Raw genomic sequence first — 17,453 nt, 5'->3', positions numbered from 1 at the left:
GCCTGCCGGACTGAACATTGAGTTCAATAATTTCAGAGCATGACAGGCGCCCCATTTTACTTTTATTTTTAGTTATTTTTTCTTTTTTTTTCTTCTTTTTTTTGTGTTTATTTTATTTTATCTTAGTTTGTTCAGTTTGCCTACCACTTTTTTATTTCACGTTTGTGCTTGTGGCTGTTCAGTTTTCTGTCCATTAACACCCTATCTGTACTAATGCTTTGTCTTTCAACACACCATTAACATATTGTTTGCCTTTGCTCCATGACCTTCTGGTCGGTTATTCTCTGTGACCTTGTCCTATCTACACCTTCTCCTTTGTTATCTCTTGCCCCAGCCCTGCTTTACTTGCTTAAAACCTAATATCTGCTAGTTCTGAAGAAGGTTCACTGACCTGAAACGTTAACTCTACTTCTCTCTCCACAGATGCTGCCAGACCTGCTGAGTATTTCCAGTGTTTCTTGTTTTTATTTCAGATTTCCAGCATCCACCGTATTTTGCTTTTATTATTATGGCCTGGTACACTTAACTGGCAATGACAAAAGGAAACCTACTCTTCAAATGCCAGGCCATTATCGAGCCAGTTGAAGATCTGTGCCATCAACTGTAATCCTGCAGTCATCTTGTACCATAGGGACAGTACAGCCAGGGCACTCAAGGTCACCATCTGTTTTTTGCCTTTCTTCTAGGCTAGCATAGGAATTATATGTAATATTAGCCAATGTGCTGACCACACATGGATCAAAGAGGTGAGTGATGCATAGGTTAGTATGGCCAGCACTTTACTCTCCTTTTCTGCTGAATAACATTGGTAGCCCAACATTATCACACAGCTGTATTTCAAAAAATAAGTGGATAATTGATGGGTGTAAGTTGTATGTTGCAGCTTGAATGGTGTCCGTTGGGAGTGCAGGAATGCATGATAAGCACAAGAAGAGCTGTAAAGTTGGGTGGGAGCTTGGCATTGTAAATGTGGAACAGGCTGACAGGTAACATTTTCTGGCATGCTTACTTCAGCCATCTGCCTGGAAAGTGGTACTGTTATGTAGTATTACCACGGCAGCCTCCTTATGGTGTAGCATATTCTTCTGTATCTGTTCGCAAGTTGTACAACTCCTGCTACACTGCTGTTTTCTGTGAAGGATGTGCTAAAGAGTGCAATGCTCCTTTCATTCAATAATGTGACAGGGCCTCCACTCCTTGCCAGCCATCAAATAGGAGCTATTGCTACATTGCTTCATCACTTGGCCACAGGCTTTCATTTCCTGCTATATAGCTGTCGAAGATACTTGGTGCGCACTTAGCAAAGCTATAAGCTTAGCTCCAAAATTTTGCACAAACTTTGGTGGCCAACCATAAGCGACAGATCTTAATTTTTGTTACCAGCATTAAAAAAAGCTATAATTTGTTGATAAACTACAAGCCAGTCAGTTTAACCTCACTGGTGGGAAAGCTTTTAGAGATTATAATCTGGGAGAAAATTAACGATCACTTGAACAAGTGTCGATTAATTAGGGAAAGCCAGCACAGATTTGTTAAAGGCAAATCACATTTAACTAACTAGATTGGGCTTTTTGATAAGGTAACAGAGATGGTTGATGAGGACAATAAGGACTTCAAAAAGTCGTTTGAGAAAGTGCCATGTAGTAGATTTGTCAGCAAAGTTGAAGCCCATGGAATAAAAGGGAAAATAGCGGCATGGATACGAAGATGGCTGAGTGACAGGAAACAGAGAGTAGTGATGAAAGATTGTTTTTCAAACTGGAGGAAAGTATGCAGTGGGGTTCCCCAGGAATCTGTACTAGGACCATTGTTTTGCTTAATCTATATTAATGACCGAGACTTGGGCGTGCAGGGCACAATTTCAAAATTTGCAGATGACACAAAACTTGGAAGTATTGTGAATTATGAGGAAGATAGTGATAAACTTCAAGAAGACATAGAGACAATGTTGGAATGGGTGGACACGTGGCGGATGAAATTTAATGCAGAGAAGCGTGAAGTGGTACAATTTAAAAGGAAGAACAAGGGGAGGCAATATAAAATAAAGGTTCAGTTCTGAAGGAACAGAGAGACCTGGGGGTATACGTGCACAAATCGTTGAAGGTGGCAGGGCAGGTTGAGAAATTGGTTAAAAAGACATATGGGACCCTAGACTTTATAAATAGAGGCATAGAGTACAAAAGCAAGGAAGTTATGAAGAACCTTTATAAACTGTTGGTTTGGGCTCTGGTATCCAATTCAGGATACCACACTTTAGGAAAGTTATGAAGGCTTTACAGGAATGGTTTCAGGGATGAGGAACTTCAGTTACATGGATAGATTGGAGAAGCTTGGGTTGTCCTTAGAGAAGAGAAGGTTGAGAGGAGATTTTATACAAGCTTTCACAATCATCAGCGGTCTAGACACAATAGATAGAAGGAAACTGCTTCCCTCAACAGAAGGGTCGAAAACTAGAGGGCTATGATTTGGGTGATTGGTAAAAGAACCAATGGCGACATGAGGGGCCGGATTTTAACAAGCCCTCGATGTTGTGATCCATGGCGGAAGGACCCTGAAGATGGCTCCGGATGTGTCCCACCACAGATTTAATGCCGGCAGGGCCAGTTCCGATCCTCCGGCGGTGGCGAGGCTGCATGGTGGCCCCTCCCCAACTGCTGGGCAATGGGACCACAATTTAAATTTGCAAATCTATAAAATTAATAAATTTAAATACACTTACCTCCAATATTGAGGGCCTGCCGCTATCTTCGGTGTGGCGGCCAGCACTCCCCGCCATCCGGGGAAACGTGACACCACATTGGTGGGGAGGGGGGAGGAGGTAACTTTGTCAGTGCGGGAGTGGGGTGAATGGGGTCAAATATACGCAATGGGTGTAGGGGATGGTAGGAAGGGTTGACCTTTAAACTTTGTGCAGTTTGTGGGGGGACGGTCAGATGTAAAAGGTAAGTGTTTTGGGGCTGAAAGGGAAAATAGTTATTGTAATTGTTTTTGGGGGCATGGGAAAGGGGTGTTAAAAATTTATTTATTTAATTTTGGGGGATCTTTCTTTAAAAATTTTATTTATGCCCGCAGGGCTGTCTGTCCTTTAAAAAGGGCGCCAGCACCTGCGCATAGGCTGTTGATGCCATTGCCGGGGATGGACAGCCCACTCCTTCCACATGTTTGGGAGAGAGTGGGCCGCCCCAGCTATGTAAATGAGCCGCTGCACTTAAGATCGCAGCAGCACTTCTGCGTTGCGGCCCATTTTTTGAGCTCACCGTCGAGATCGGCAGCAGGCTCTTAAAATCCAGCCCGAGGAAAAATGTTTTTTTACTTGGGGAGCGGTTAGAATCTGGAATGCACTGCCTGAGAGTGTGGTTGAGGCCGATATAATCGGGACTTGCAAAAGGGAATTGGATAAGCACCTGAAGAGAATAAATTTGCAGGACTACGAGGAAAGGTCGGGGGAGTGGGACCAGCTGAGTTGCTCTTGCAGAGCTGGCATAGACACGACAGGCACAATGGCCTCCTGTGCTGTAACTGTTCTATGTTTCTTTGAAACGACACAGCGATTTGCTGATGTGTGTGGTTTTTGACTTTCCCGATGGCTGAGAGATTTTTTTCCAGTGAGTGACGGAGCCAGCCAGCTTCACATCTGCGATTTGTACTAATATAACTAATCTCAGCTGAGGTGACGCTAGATGATGACAATTGGGCTCAGCACCAACACACTTCATAAGTGTATTGGTAATTAATCTGGGAGTATAAAATCCTTTTCAGAGGACAGTTTTCAACTCCATTTGTAAATAATTCGGACTTTACATTTAGCTCAAATGGTAAAAAATCTCAACATGCGATCTGACAAATTATTCTTTTTGTACACTGTCATGCAGACCCCCACTTGCCAAAAATGAGGCATATTAATTTCATCACATGGACATTAAATTTCAAATTGTTGCTGGGAAGAAGATCAGGCCTGATACAAGGGGTTGCCAAGCCCCCTGGCTGGAAGGACATTTTTACATATTACTAGCAGGCAGTGTTGGAAAAAAGGAGCTTTCCCCTGACCCACCCAATACACAGAACCAACCTGGTCAGACCAGTTTAGTCACATGACTAACTGGCTGTTGCAGAATTTTGAACTGAGAGTTTTAAATTGGAGAAACCGTGTTTGGAGACAGAAAGCTGTTTGCTCCTGGCCTGAGAAGACCTCTCTCCTGTCTGATCCCATCTCTTTCTCACCAGCTTCAAAATCCATTGAAGACACATGAACCCAAAGAGAGAAAAGTCTCCTACAGTGAACAAGGTTTAAGAAGAATACTGAGCCCCAACAAAAAGCAAGATCCACCTACAATCAAAGACTCCACAGTGAGCTCGAAGAACCATAACAATCTCTTCATATATTACCTCAAACCTTTTCACTTTATCTTTCTTCTGCTCTTTTCTGTCTCTATTTGCATGTGTGTATCGCGTATGCATGCAAGCGTGGGTGCATCGTGTATCCGTAGGCATCAATCGAATTAGAGTTTAAGCTTAAGTTTTAATAAATTTCACCTTTCTTCTTTAAACCTCAGAAAGCCTGTTTGTGTTCATTTCTTTACCTTATAATTGGAAAGCGGTGAATAAGGATTCACCAAGGGGGAGCTCAAAACACAGTGTGTTTAAAAATAAAACTCTAAGACCAGGTGAAGGCTGAAAGGGACCCCTGGACACCTTTCTCACCTGGTTATAACACATTGACAAGGGTTTTTCCTGTTATCAACAATGTGAGAAAGTACTTGTTATATTTTTGCACCTGGACGCCTACACTGATGAAGCGTTCAGCATGCCCATAAAATGAACTTGTGTCGAAGTCATTACCTTAGCCTGCTAAAGTTAGATTCCTAAAGCAAACTTTCTGTTCAAAAATTGATACAGTTTTTTTTTGTGGGATCAATAATGGTGGAACCTATTGTATTTTGCCTGGCATTAGTTTCTGTTGCTGTAGTAGACACCAGTTTTACATAAGAAATGGGAGCAGGAATAGGCGATTCAGCCCATCTCCACCATTCAGTGCAATTTTGCATAATTTTCTTTGACAGGAATTTCTCCCAGTATTTCTCCTTGCTGCTGCAGTGTAACTTACAGAAAACAAATGCTGGGGATAGGAATTTCTTTGGGAATTCACATAGCACTTCATAATTTAGAGGGGAAAGACAAAATCATGAGGGGGCCTGAAAATCATTGGCCCTCATATTTAAGGGAGGGGAACGACCTCAACAAGACCAGGGTTGGCAGTGCCCCATTTGGATATTCGGCAGACTCACACCCGATCACTGGCCAAATTGGTAGCCTGGCTGCTGAGTGGGAGCAGGAATTTGCGGCCCCTTGCCATTCGTGGGTGGGGGTCTGGCCAAAATGGGGACGGTGTGTCTGGGCACGATCGGGGCAAGGGTGAGGGAATCTGACCGTGAGGAGGGGGAGGGGCTTTTGGCTGCAATCAGGAGGGAGGGTTGCCTGGCTACATTTGGAAGATAGATGATGGTTAACCCAATGCAAGGGAGGCCCAAGGCTTCATTATGAGGTCAGGAGCAGCACTCCTGCCCCTCCTGGCTCACATGGGAAACTAAATTTAAATCTTATCTTCTGGACCTCTTCTAGCCCAAGACCCATTTCCCAACAGTTTTGCCTGACAGGGAATCAACACTGCCGCATGTCCCTCCCCCCACTCCCAACTCATTCTCAGGCTTCAGCTGAAACTGCAGGTTGGATCCTGTCGACATTGGACCTGATCTACATATTCCTCTGAGTGCCCTGCTTGCCTGTTCAAAAGAGCAGTTTAATATTGGGACATGGTGGGAAGTAAGAGGGATAGGAGAGGGTAACTGACGTGAGTAATTTTAACTGCTTCCACCACTGACCTCCTGCTGCCCCAGTTTCTGCCAGGTGGGGACATTTAAAATTGGGACCATTATGTTAGTCTCCCAGGATCTGTATTTATACATGCTGCTATTCCTACCTGTTTGTCTTCCCCACCTCCACTTCACTTGAGAGACTGTCACTGAGTTGTGCTATCTGCTCTAGGCTTACCTATGGAAAGCTACAAAAGGGGTGTCTCTGTAGCTGTGAAGGTTGTCACAGCATAAAACTTTTATGCTTCTGGATTCATTCAGCCGAGAGCAAGGGGCATCTATAGACCATTGATGCATTCAGCATATCTCATACATGGGGCCTAAAAATTAGTCCTTGCAATGCCCTTTAGCGGTCAAACTCCAATATGTTGCTCACTGTGCTACTGTTGTGTAATGAATGCCTGTGATACTGAGTGTAAGAGTAAAGGTAACAATGAGATTAAGAAATGAGGATACTTGTTGAGTAGTGGATAGTACTAATTCCTCCAAGTTCTCCCAGCTCCTTCTCAGACTTTGAGCTGAGAGTTTTTCAAGGCCTCCTCAACTCTGAACAGTTCTTTGACATCAGTTGGCCCCCTTGCTAGTACATTCTCACTTGAAGTGATTGTGAGCAGGATTTTCCCTGAAGCATGCTATGTACATCCAGATGTTAGAAATTGACAGAACATAAAATAATTATTGTTGCAGACAGGACACATCCTTCCTGTGTGAGTGTATTGCAACGTAGTGAGCATATACGTTTCTGGTGACAGTGCTGGTTCAGAGCACAGCTCTCAACATTTGAGTGTCTCAGAAAGTGTGCCCATCAGCTATTCTGCAATTGTAGGGTGCAGAAAACGGGAAAGGTTTTCTCAATCCTCTTCATGCTACTTCCCTAATGGTAGTGCAGTGCACATTTTTATTTATGCCAGGTGATCTATGTTCCAGTGGTATGCAAACGAACAAAGATTTACTTTGGCACACATCCTGAAAAAAATGCAATTCCCATTTGTTTCTTATGGAATTAGGAACATCCATTCGCTCTGCAACTGTCATGCAAAAAGCTTTAACTACCATTCCAATAGTGCAACTTTCTTTTGCTGTCCTCCTTGCAGTAGGACCTCTCAGGGACCATTAAAATGGAGAGAATAACCTCGTATTCCTGTTTGTCTCCACTATCAGTTGCAGAAAAGTTTGTTCAGCCAAACAAGAAAAGTACTTCCCTTTAATGCTGTTCAAAATCTTCCAAAGAATTGTTTTGTTTGGACTTCCTACCCATCAGCCAATTACACTAAAATTAGGGGAAAAGCCTAGCTTCACAGAATTTGGTGAGGCTAGCCCTTCCAGTGCTGGCAGAATCCCAGCCACTGCCATTGTAAAATTGGACCTTTTGTGTTGTAACTCATTAAAACCCTTGTATACATGCAAAGAAATTTACATGAATAGTTAATGCAATTTTATAGCCTTTTCACTGGAATTACATTTTCGCCACAAAATCCAATTTGAAGGAGAACGCAATGTATGAAGGAACCCTTAAAGGGCCTTTGGATATTTTTTGTTATTCAACAGTGGCATTACCATTTTAATATGGCGCTGTTCTGGTTAGCGATATTTTCAATATATCTTAAAATAATAATTTTTAACTTACTCATTACAGTAAACTTGTTTTTTAATGTATCAAAAAAGTCCATTATTGCTCACAAAGAAGTGGCATATCTATAGTGCCTTATCACATACTGAAGATATTTCAAAGAACTTCACAACCAATGAACTACCAATGAAATGCATTCACAAGGCAGTTGCAGCAACCAGTTTGTACACGGGAAGGTCCAACAAACAGGAAGCAAATTGCATTACCAGTTTATCTGTTTTTGATTTGAGGGTGGAATGTTGGTCAGGACATCAGGAGAACTCCCTGCTCGTATGTGAATCGTGTATGGAATCTTTTATGTCCACCTGAACGAGCATACAATGTCTGCTACAAAAGACAGCTCCCTAATGATGTAACACTCCCTTGAACTGCACTGATGTATCACCCTAGATTATGTGCTTAAGTTCAGGAGTGGGGCTTAAATGCATAACCTTCTGAGCTGAGAGGGCTGTCAACTGAGCCAAGTTGATACCCCAAGTCACTAGAAAGGGAACTATAAGCAAATCATTTACAAGGTATAATAGGAAAAGGTGAAAAAGACGGCACATGAAAATAATTCTGCCAATACCAACTTTCACAGAAGCTCAAGGAGCCACAAAGCATCCATTCTCAGCAGTTCACAAATCAGCAATAGGAACAGCAGGAAAGTCTTGAATGCAAAATGGAAGGTTTCATAAAAATGGAGGAAGGCACAGACAAAGAATGAAAAACATTAAGTAGAAAACGTACCAGGGCTGAAATGCTAAGTCACAAAAAGTAACACCTTCAAGTTCAAATACAAAAACAAACTAGATTTACAATGACAATGAAAACAATTATGGCTTGTAGTTCTGTTTATGTGAGTAAGGTGAACATTGGGAATGGGTCTCGGGAAAATGTTGGAAAATTCGGCATGGAATCTCATTTAGTAGTGCAGAGATTGCAAGGTATGGTCTATGAAGCATGCTCCCAATTTCATAAGCTTTGCATGCCCACAGCGATGCTCTGTCATGAGAAATATTTTGAATGGGTAAATGTACAGCATTGAAGACCAAAATGATTCTTTGGTTTAATCTTTGCTTTCTGCTGAGTTAGTTGCTATCACTTGAGGCAGCAGTAGAGACAGTTTACAGTTTGCATCCATGCTGATAGTCCTGCTTCCTAAAAAGTGACATCTCCCGTGTTGACAATAAATGAGAACAGGACTGGTTTTGGCCGCAGTGTTCTCTCATGATTGTATTTAATGGCGGTGCAGGCTTGAGGGGTCATATGGTTCACTTCTGCCCTTATTTCTTATGTTCTTATGGACAGTTTAACAGAAAGTTGACACCAACTCCCTGAGCTCAAATGAAGAGTACCCATTCCAGTAAGGTCCTAGAGGGCTGCCAGTACCAGTAGAGCCTGCCATAAGTTAGTGCTTTCAGGGCAGCAAAGGAGCAAATTAGATGAAAGAAGCTTCATATTTTGTATCAGTGGTAACTCGCTTGAAAACTGTTTATTATTTGTTTTCCAAATGTCCATAAGAACTTTGTAAGGAAGCTTAAACTTGGTAAATTTTCAAAACAATTAAAATCTAATTTAAGTATAGATTTCATGCCTGTGAATCTTGTATCACTTACAATAAATTAATTTGTGATTGGTAGGAAATCTATATTTGGGGTAAATGTTAAATAGTTGTCCCCTTGTGCACCAAAGTGACAAAGATGCACCAAGAGAAGACAGCCCACCTAAATGGGTTGTTTGCTGCATGTCCATCATCTTTCATACATAGAAGGATGCCAACTCATACCATTTTCATATCAGGAGATGCTTAACAAATGTAAACAAAAGCATTTGTTGGGCTTAACATTAACTTGGAACACTTTGAGTTGTGAACGATTGCAGCAAATTATCGCTTGTGTGAATCAGAATAAAATTCACTAAATGAATGAAAAAGGAGTAGTGACAAGACAGGTCAGACTAGAACGAATAAGCACGTGATAACTGCAAAATACTGAGGATGCTGGAAACCTGATGAAAGGTCACGGACCTGAAACGTTAACTCTGCTTCTCTCTCCACAGATGCTGCCGGACCTGCTGAGTGTTTCCAGCACTTCCTGTTTTTTATTATAAACAAATGATAACGATTGTAAATGCATATGCTTTCCAATTGACGCAGTATGTAGAAAAGTGCCTGTTTCTTGCACAGTAACATTTCACCAAGATGTTTAATATTGCCAGCTGTAAGGGAGCCAACAGAGCTTTTCAGCAGATAATTAAACACTAATTGCCCAAAGAGTACAGAATTGGGCAATGCAATTAAAATGTTATTTGACAGCAATTTATATATCATTTATCTATTTACATAATTGCCTTGGAGGCATTTCAACAAAATTTCACCACATTGATTCCTGGGATGAGAGGAGTATGAGGAGAGATTAAGACGGGCATTTATTCCGAGTTTAGAAGAATTTAAATATATGAAATTCTTAGAGGGCTTGACAGGGTAGAGGCTGAAAGGCTGTTTTCCTTGATTGGAGAGCCTAGAACTAGTAGTCATAGTCCCAGCATAAGGGGTTGGCCATTTGAAAGTGAGAAGTGGAGACATTTTTTCACAGGGTTGTGAATCTTTGGAATTCTCTACCCCAGAAAGCTGTGGTGTTCAGTCATTGTGTATATTCGAGAATGAGGTCAATAGATTTTTGAACACCAAGGGAATCAAGGGTTATGGGGATAGGGCAGGAAGATGGAATTGACGTAGAAGACTAGCCATGATCTTATTAAATGACATTGCAGGCTCAAGGGGCCTTATGGCCTACTCCTCTTATTTCTTATGTTCTTATATGCAGCAGACCTAAGGTGGCAGTTTTCTACATTGAAGGTTGAACTTGAAGACCCTGGGCTGCTTTCCTTCTTTGTGATCACTTAGGTTTTTAGAACATTTCCAACATTGACAACAAATTTTTGTTTCCCAGTTGCAGTTCTTCCTCGCAAATAAAGAACATTGGATTACCCCATAGTGCAAAGGACTGCAAATAAAGCCTTATTGACAAATACTAGGACTGTTATATTTGCTGTCTAATGGGAATGTTGGTTTGGTTCTGGTTTTAGAGCTCTAGGAACAGGTGTAGGCCTTTCAGCCTCTCAAGCCTCCAGCTTTAGTTAGATCGTGGTTGACCTGTACCGCAACTCTATTTACATAACTTGGCTCCATATCCCTTGATATCCTTACCCAACAAAAATCCATCAGTCTCAGTTTTGAAAGCTCCAATTAAGCAAAATGTTCCCGGTCCCGTGGAGGCAGGCTTAAAGGCGGGACTGGGAGGACATTTAGAAATAAGGGCGAGGGTCAGCATTCCGATGCATTCTCGCCCCTGTGCAATCTTGCCAGAAGTGGGTCATCACCGGCAACGGTTACCCACCCGGCAATGGAGTTGGCGGGGGCGGAGGGGTAGAGGGGTAGTGAATTTGAATAATTTAAGTGCGTAGTTGTGGGCTGATTGGGAATGCTGTGTTAACTAGTGATTGTGATTCTAATTCTATCACCCATTTATGTCAAAATGTCTTAAAAATTTTGCACAACTCAGTACATAATGTATCTCATTGTTTAATTTTACAACCAGCCTCCCTTTCACCAGAAACTGAAGTGGGCCCAATAAATGTGTAGCAAAGTATCTGACTTCTTAAATCTACTGGCATTTTAATCCTTTAGTCCCAGGATTTGTATGTTTGCTAAGTCTCTACTCTTTGATGTGCTTTTGGTTTTATTAAGATCGGCTGCAAGGTGATTTGATTAAATAGCGTTAAATACCACTGAAGTGCTGAGGCAGAATTTTTTTGTATGCTAATAATAGAGCCAAACTGAAGTTCAAAAATCTGAATGGAGGACTCTTGTGATGACTCTTGACAATTGAGGCCCTAAATGCCCAGCGGCGGGTGAGCCCGAGTTAAAAGGCATTGGGAAAATGGGGGCCTACGGAGAGCCAACCCATGCCCTTGCTGCTGACCCCCCTACACCTCACTGTCCTGCAACCCCAACCCCACGAGACCCCGCTGGCCCTGACCTACCTGTGCCTTGGTCCAGCGTTGCTCCTGGGCCTCTGATTGGCTGACAGCTCTCAGAGGGCGGGACTTCCATCACCAGGGTCCTTGATCCCATGGAAGGCCCACCACTGTCCAGTTAAGTGCCTAATTGGCACTTGATTTGGCTGGCCTCCCACAGAAGGGGCGATGCAGCGTTCCTGGCAGCACTTTTGTCAGTGGCCAAGACCCCCATCGCCCGGATAAAATCCCGGCCATAGAGGCTGCAAAGAGATATAGATGTGTTAAGTGAGTGGGCAACAAGCTGGCAAATGGGGTTTAATGTGGGGAAGTGTTGGGCTATTCAGTTTGGTGATAACAATAAAAAAGCAGAATATTTTTAAAAAGGCATGAAAATTATAAATGTTGATGTTCATAGGGACTTGAGTGTTACAAAAAAACACAAAAAATTAGCAGGCACAGAAGGCAATTCGGAAGGCAAATGTCATGTTGATCTTTAATGCAAGTGCGTAGGAGTACAAGATTAAGAAAGTCTTACTACAGTTGCACAGAATAAGTGGGTTGATCATTTAAGACAGAGATGAGGAGAAATTTCTTCACTCAGAGGATTGTGAATCTTTGGAATCGTCTACCCCAGAGGGTTGTGGATGCTCCATCGTTGAGTATATTCAAGAATGAAATCAATAGATTCTCGATCTCTCAGGGAATCAAGCGATGTGCAGAAAGGGTAGGAAAGTGAGGTTGAGCCATGATTGAATTGAATGGCAGAACAGGCTTGAGGGGCTGAATGGTTAACTCCTCCTATTTCTTATGTTCTGCAGTAAGGTAGAATGGCTGAGAGTAAGGCTAGTGAATTGAGTAGTGTGTGCCAAGTGGCACAGGACAGGCGAAGTAAGGGATGCGGAGGTATGAGGCTGTTAAAGTGGAGCAATGGGTTTTATTGTAAGTAATTGCTATGAGGGTAGCTGGATAGCCATAGTGCAAGGTGTCCAGTTGGAGCCCCCTTAAAAAAATAACTGTTTTATTGTGTGATGTTGTACATTCTTCTCCTCTGACTTGGTGCAATGCCCTGTTGCCCTTAGGCTGCATATGGTCCTTAATTTTGTACAAGTATAATAAAACAATTACTGAGACATTTAAGGTTCATGCGAACATAGATCTGTTGGGCTGAATGGCCCGTTTCTGTGTTGCAAGTACTTTGTAATGCATGCACTGAAGTTTCAGAGAGTGAATTGAAAGATCCAAGTACTGTTTGCTTTTCACCTGTTTATCACCCAGTCTGCTGCTGAAGAGTGTAGGCTGAACAATCCCTGTAAAGGCTGCACAGGAGTTTCCAGGTAGTTCAGCTGCTTAGATCTGTTTAACACAGGTTTTGCACCAATGGGAGTGATTCAGGATTGAGTAGATTCAGGAAACGTACCTCTTCCTCAGAGGCCTCTGGTGGATGCAATAGTCTTTCTTTGTTGCAACAGCAGTGTAAATCATTTGAGGATGTTTATTTGTCCAGTTTATGGGAGAAAATCTCATGCAGTGAATCTCCCATATGCCCACCATAACTTTGGCAGAAGAGCTACAGAAATGGCAACGAAAGCAAAGTATGTGGTGGTAGAGTAACAAATGACTTGGTTTAATGGGAATTGTGGGAAGTTTCTGTTTGCAAAGAATGTCTTTGATGCCTGTACTAATTGTTTACTTAGGGCTGTGGCTGTGTTTAAGTTGCAATTGCTAAATATTTCCAGGGTAGCTTAAGGATAGGATCCTGACGGGTCTTGACAGGGTGGATGTGGAAAGGATGTTTATCCTTGTGGGAGAATCTAGAACTAGGGGTCAATGTTTAAAAATAAGGGGCCGCCCATTTAAGACAGAGATGAGGAGAAATTATTTCTCTCAGAGGGTCATGAGTCTTTGGAATTCTCTTCCTCAAAAGTTGGTGGAAGCAGAGTCTTTGAATATTTTTAAGGCAGTGGTAGATAGATTCTTGATAAGCAAGGGGGTGGAAGGTTATCAGGGTAGGTGGAAATGTGGAGTAATCAGTTCAGCCATGAACTTATTGAATGGCAGAACAGGCTCAAAGGGCCGAGTGGCCTACTCCTGCTACTAATTCGTATGTTCGTAATTAATTTGATCTGCCTAATCACTGAACCAAATGGAAATTGTGCTGCTTCAAGAAAACATGAAAGCAAGTTCTCGTAACTTTTTATATTTCAAAAATATTAATATTTGATAAATTGTTTCACAAAAACATTTTGCATATTATTTGAATTAGTACGTTATTATTCTTGTTGTTATTTTTAGATTAATGAGAACAATAACAAGCATGGCAGCAAACGTGTGCTTCTCAAAGCTGGAGGTCTGGTTTCTGTTGGTCCCCTTCATTGGTGCAGGTAAGTTTATGGGTGATTAACAAACATATAAATTTTAGGAACTAGAACTGAGATATAATCTATTAACAAGTTGCTATTTTGCAACATGTTAGAAATCACTGGCAGCAATGGAACCTGATGTTGATGTTTTTAACAAAAAGTTTTATGTAGTACCTTTATCACTTCACAGATAAAAATGGACGCCAGGTCAAAGAAGGAGATATTAGATGATCAAAAAAACTGGTCAAAGAAGTGGGTTTTAAGGAGAGTCTTAAAGGAGGAGAAAGAGGTGGAGCGACAGGGGGGTTAGGGATGGAATTCCAGAGCATGGAGCACTTGGTGAACTGAAGGGAGACACAAGATGCCAGAGTCACAGGAACAGAGAGGTCTGTTGGAGGGGAGGGGGGTGGTTTGGGGGTAGGGGGGGGGGTGGGTGGTTGGCGGGAGTCACGAAAAGACCATGAATGGATTTAGACACTAGGATGAGAACTTTAACTTTAAATTTGAGGCATTTACAACTAAATTATATTATTGTTGCTATCGTGACAAAAACACAGCATCAGTGCACTCTGATACAGAAACTGCATTAAATGCATGGAGTAATTGACATACTCAGATGCAGGAAATCCATTACATATCTATCAGTCATACATTAAAAACCTTGCAACTGAGCACTTTTCTTGTCCACTTTTCCCCTTTATAAATTCCTAGCCACATGTTTCCAACGGAACACCATGACAAAATGAGGTGACTTTGCAGAGCTAGTTTCCATTATAAATATAGATGTAGGAATTTTAAATGGAAATATAAAAATATGGAGAGCATATTTGACATTAAAATGAGGACAACTACATCTGTGTGTTCTGACCCAATTATTGGGCCACCCTCTAACACTCTTTCACTTGAAGACTACATTTGGTCTTCTGCAGCGAGTGACTTATCTCCTGACTCCCCACAGTCTTTTTACCATCTATAAGGCACAAGGCAGGAGTGTGATGGAATACTCTCCACTTGCCTGGATGAGTGCAGTTCCATAAACACTCAAGAAACTCGAGACTATCCATGACAAAACAGCCTGCTTGATCAGCACCCCATCCACTACATTAAACATGCACTCCCTCCAGCACCAGCACAACGTGACTGCAGTGTGCACATCTGCAAGATGCACTCCAGCAATTCACCAAGGCTTCTTTGACAGCATCTCCCAAACCTGTGACCTCTATCGCCTGGAAGGACAAGACAGCAGGCACATGGCAACACCATCATCTCCAAGTTCCCCTCTAGGTCACACACCATCCTGACTTAGAAATATATCACTTTTCCTTCATCATCGCTGTGTCAAAATCCTGGAACTCCTACCTAACAGCACTGTGGGTGTAACTTCACCACACGGACAACAGTGTTTCAAGAAGGTGGCTCACCATCACCTTCTCAAGGGTAATTTGAAATGGGCAATAAATTCTGTCCTTGTCAGCGATGCCCACAACCCAAGAATGAAAAAATGAAAGGCAGCAACCAAGGAAAAAGCAAATGGAAGTTATGAGATTGAGTCCAAGATCCTCTGCTCATCAGCCAGGGAAATAATGAGCAACCTTGTTCTCATAGGAGTCATTCACCCTGTGTTCCTTCTCATTCAAACAATATGAACACCATGGACTATTGCATAATGGAGGCAAGATGGCTGCTTCCTGGATCACAGTCCCTGATGTGCACAATTATCTTTCTGTACAAATATCACCTGAACAGCATTGAGTGCAAACCCTTTCTGTTCAGGAAAGCTACGTGATTAATGAAGAACCCTGACACCAACAAGGATACCATCCGCAATGCTTCTCACTGAACAGAGCTCTACTTTCTGGTGAAAACTGCTCTCTAGTTGATGCCTCCTTTCCACAGCAGAAGTGATAAAACCATTGACCACTGCAGACATATTCATTGATACATGAATGCACTGCAGATTACCTGATGTAGCACATCTCTGCTGAGGTAGCTTGGAGGGATTCAGTAGCATGAAAATTTCATAATGTGGTAACTTTCACTTCTACAAAAAGAGCTATCCCTGATGCAAGTGTTTTCCACAGGCCAATGTGCATCAGATGATGCGACTACAGCAACACATTTTGTGAAATGATGGTCGGGCCCCATTGATATGTCCAGGTACGTACATGTGGAAAAATCGATAAGCGCAGCTCCCAGGACTGGAGCTGAGTATGGCCGAAATTACTTTTGTTGCACTTGCATCTGCTGGCCTCTTCTTCCTCATCCTACTTATGCAACATGTTTGGAAGCCCCAACAGAATATCTATCCTCATGAAACAATATATGTACAGGAAATAAAAGCAAAAATGCAGGATCACCCTGCTAATCCAATCAATGCTTAGAACAGAATGCAGCAAAGTATATTCAGAAATCCATTTTTTTTTTACCTGCAACGAAAGCAGTCTCTAAGAAGGTTATTTGAGAAGACCGAGTCTTAGGCCTCATCGTACACCCAGGTTTTATGGATGAGACTCACGATGCGGGAAAATCTTTACCCAAAGATGTGAAATTTGGTGTGGGACCTTTTAACAAGTTATTTAAATATTGAAATTAGACTGCACATGCCGGTTGCTTTTGGTCTCCTCACATAGTGGGATATAACAGCATTTGATTGCTTCTTAAATAATTCCGGGGTTTCTGTTCCATATGGAAGTCCATTCCAGGTGTTGATCACTCTTTTTATGAGAGAGAGCATCCTGACGTCATTCCTAAATTCTCACTAGTTTGTACTTGTGTCCCATATTCTAGTCTCATAATTTAATTTGAAGTAATTTTCGGTATCAGACTTCCTATACCATTTACTCTCTTGTGTACTTCACACTTGATGTATTGCTACTTGGGTGATGTATTTGAGGGCTGCCCGATTGAGTTGTACTCACTAAGAAGCAGTGCTTTTGAGAGAAGAGGAGAAAATTGAAAAATAAAAGACTGCCTAAGGGATGCTGATCGCAAGTAGTCTGATTTGCTAAAGTTGTTTTGAATCCTTTTAGTAAAATACAGAAACAACAATCACTGAGTCAGGCTCAGACCAACTACTGATAGCCAAGGAAATGGTTTTGTCTTTCCATTAATACACAGCCAAGGTTCTTCTCCAAGCCACCAGTGACGCCTCAAACTATCTTCAGAAGAATGTGACAAAAGTGGAAATGCTTGGGATAACAAGGATTTTTTTTTGTACATGCAAATTCTTGAATTGTATGTAGATTGGTAGACCTATCGTTTTAACCTGTTCCTGTCCCAATGAATGGATTTCTTCCTATCTCAACTCTTTTTTTTCTCCCCTTGTCCAGTCTCTTCGCAGCTACATCTGTGACTCTTCTGATGCCCTCCGTCATTTTAGCAGTTTCCAATTTCCTGGCCCTAACCGTCTTCTCTTTGCCATGGATGTCCAATCCCTCTACACGTCCATCCCCTCCAGGACAGTCTGAGGGGTCTCCATTTCTTCCGTAAACAGAGGCCCAACCAGTCTCCAGCCACCATCACCCTCCTCCGCCTCGCTGAACTTGTTCTCAAGTTGAACAACTTCTCCTTCAACTCCACTCACTTCCTCCA

At 42.1% G+C, this 17,453-nt stretch overlaps 1 protein-coding gene across 7 annotated transcripts in view; it reads left to right on the top strand.

Annotated features, from left to right (window-relative positions):
* Positions 1-17,453, top strand: part of LOC137351608 (interleukin-6 receptor subunit beta-like) — a 150,792-nt gene that overhangs the window by 71,893 nt on the left and 61,446 nt on the right. For all 7 annotated transcript variants that reach the window (XM_068016210.1, XM_068016209.1, XM_068016211.1 and 4 more), the window contains one exon: positions 13,795-13,883. In XM_068016210.1, the coding sequence (XP_067872311.1) occupies positions 13,799-13,883 (85 nt within the window). In that variant the 5' untranslated portion in view covers positions 13,795-13,798. The remainder of the gene's footprint in view (positions 1-13,794; positions 13,884-17,453) is intronic.

This window comes from Heterodontus francisci, chromosome 36 (assembly GCF_036365525.1).
Source record: "Heterodontus francisci isolate sHetFra1 chromosome 36, sHetFra1.hap1, whole genome shotgun sequence".
NCBI classification, from domain to species: domain Eukaryota; kingdom Metazoa; phylum Chordata; class Chondrichthyes; order Heterodontiformes; family Heterodontidae; genus Heterodontus; species Heterodontus francisci.
The sequence above is the reverse complement of the archived record's forward strand: the minus strand, read 5'-3'. Positions and strand labels throughout refer to the sequence as shown.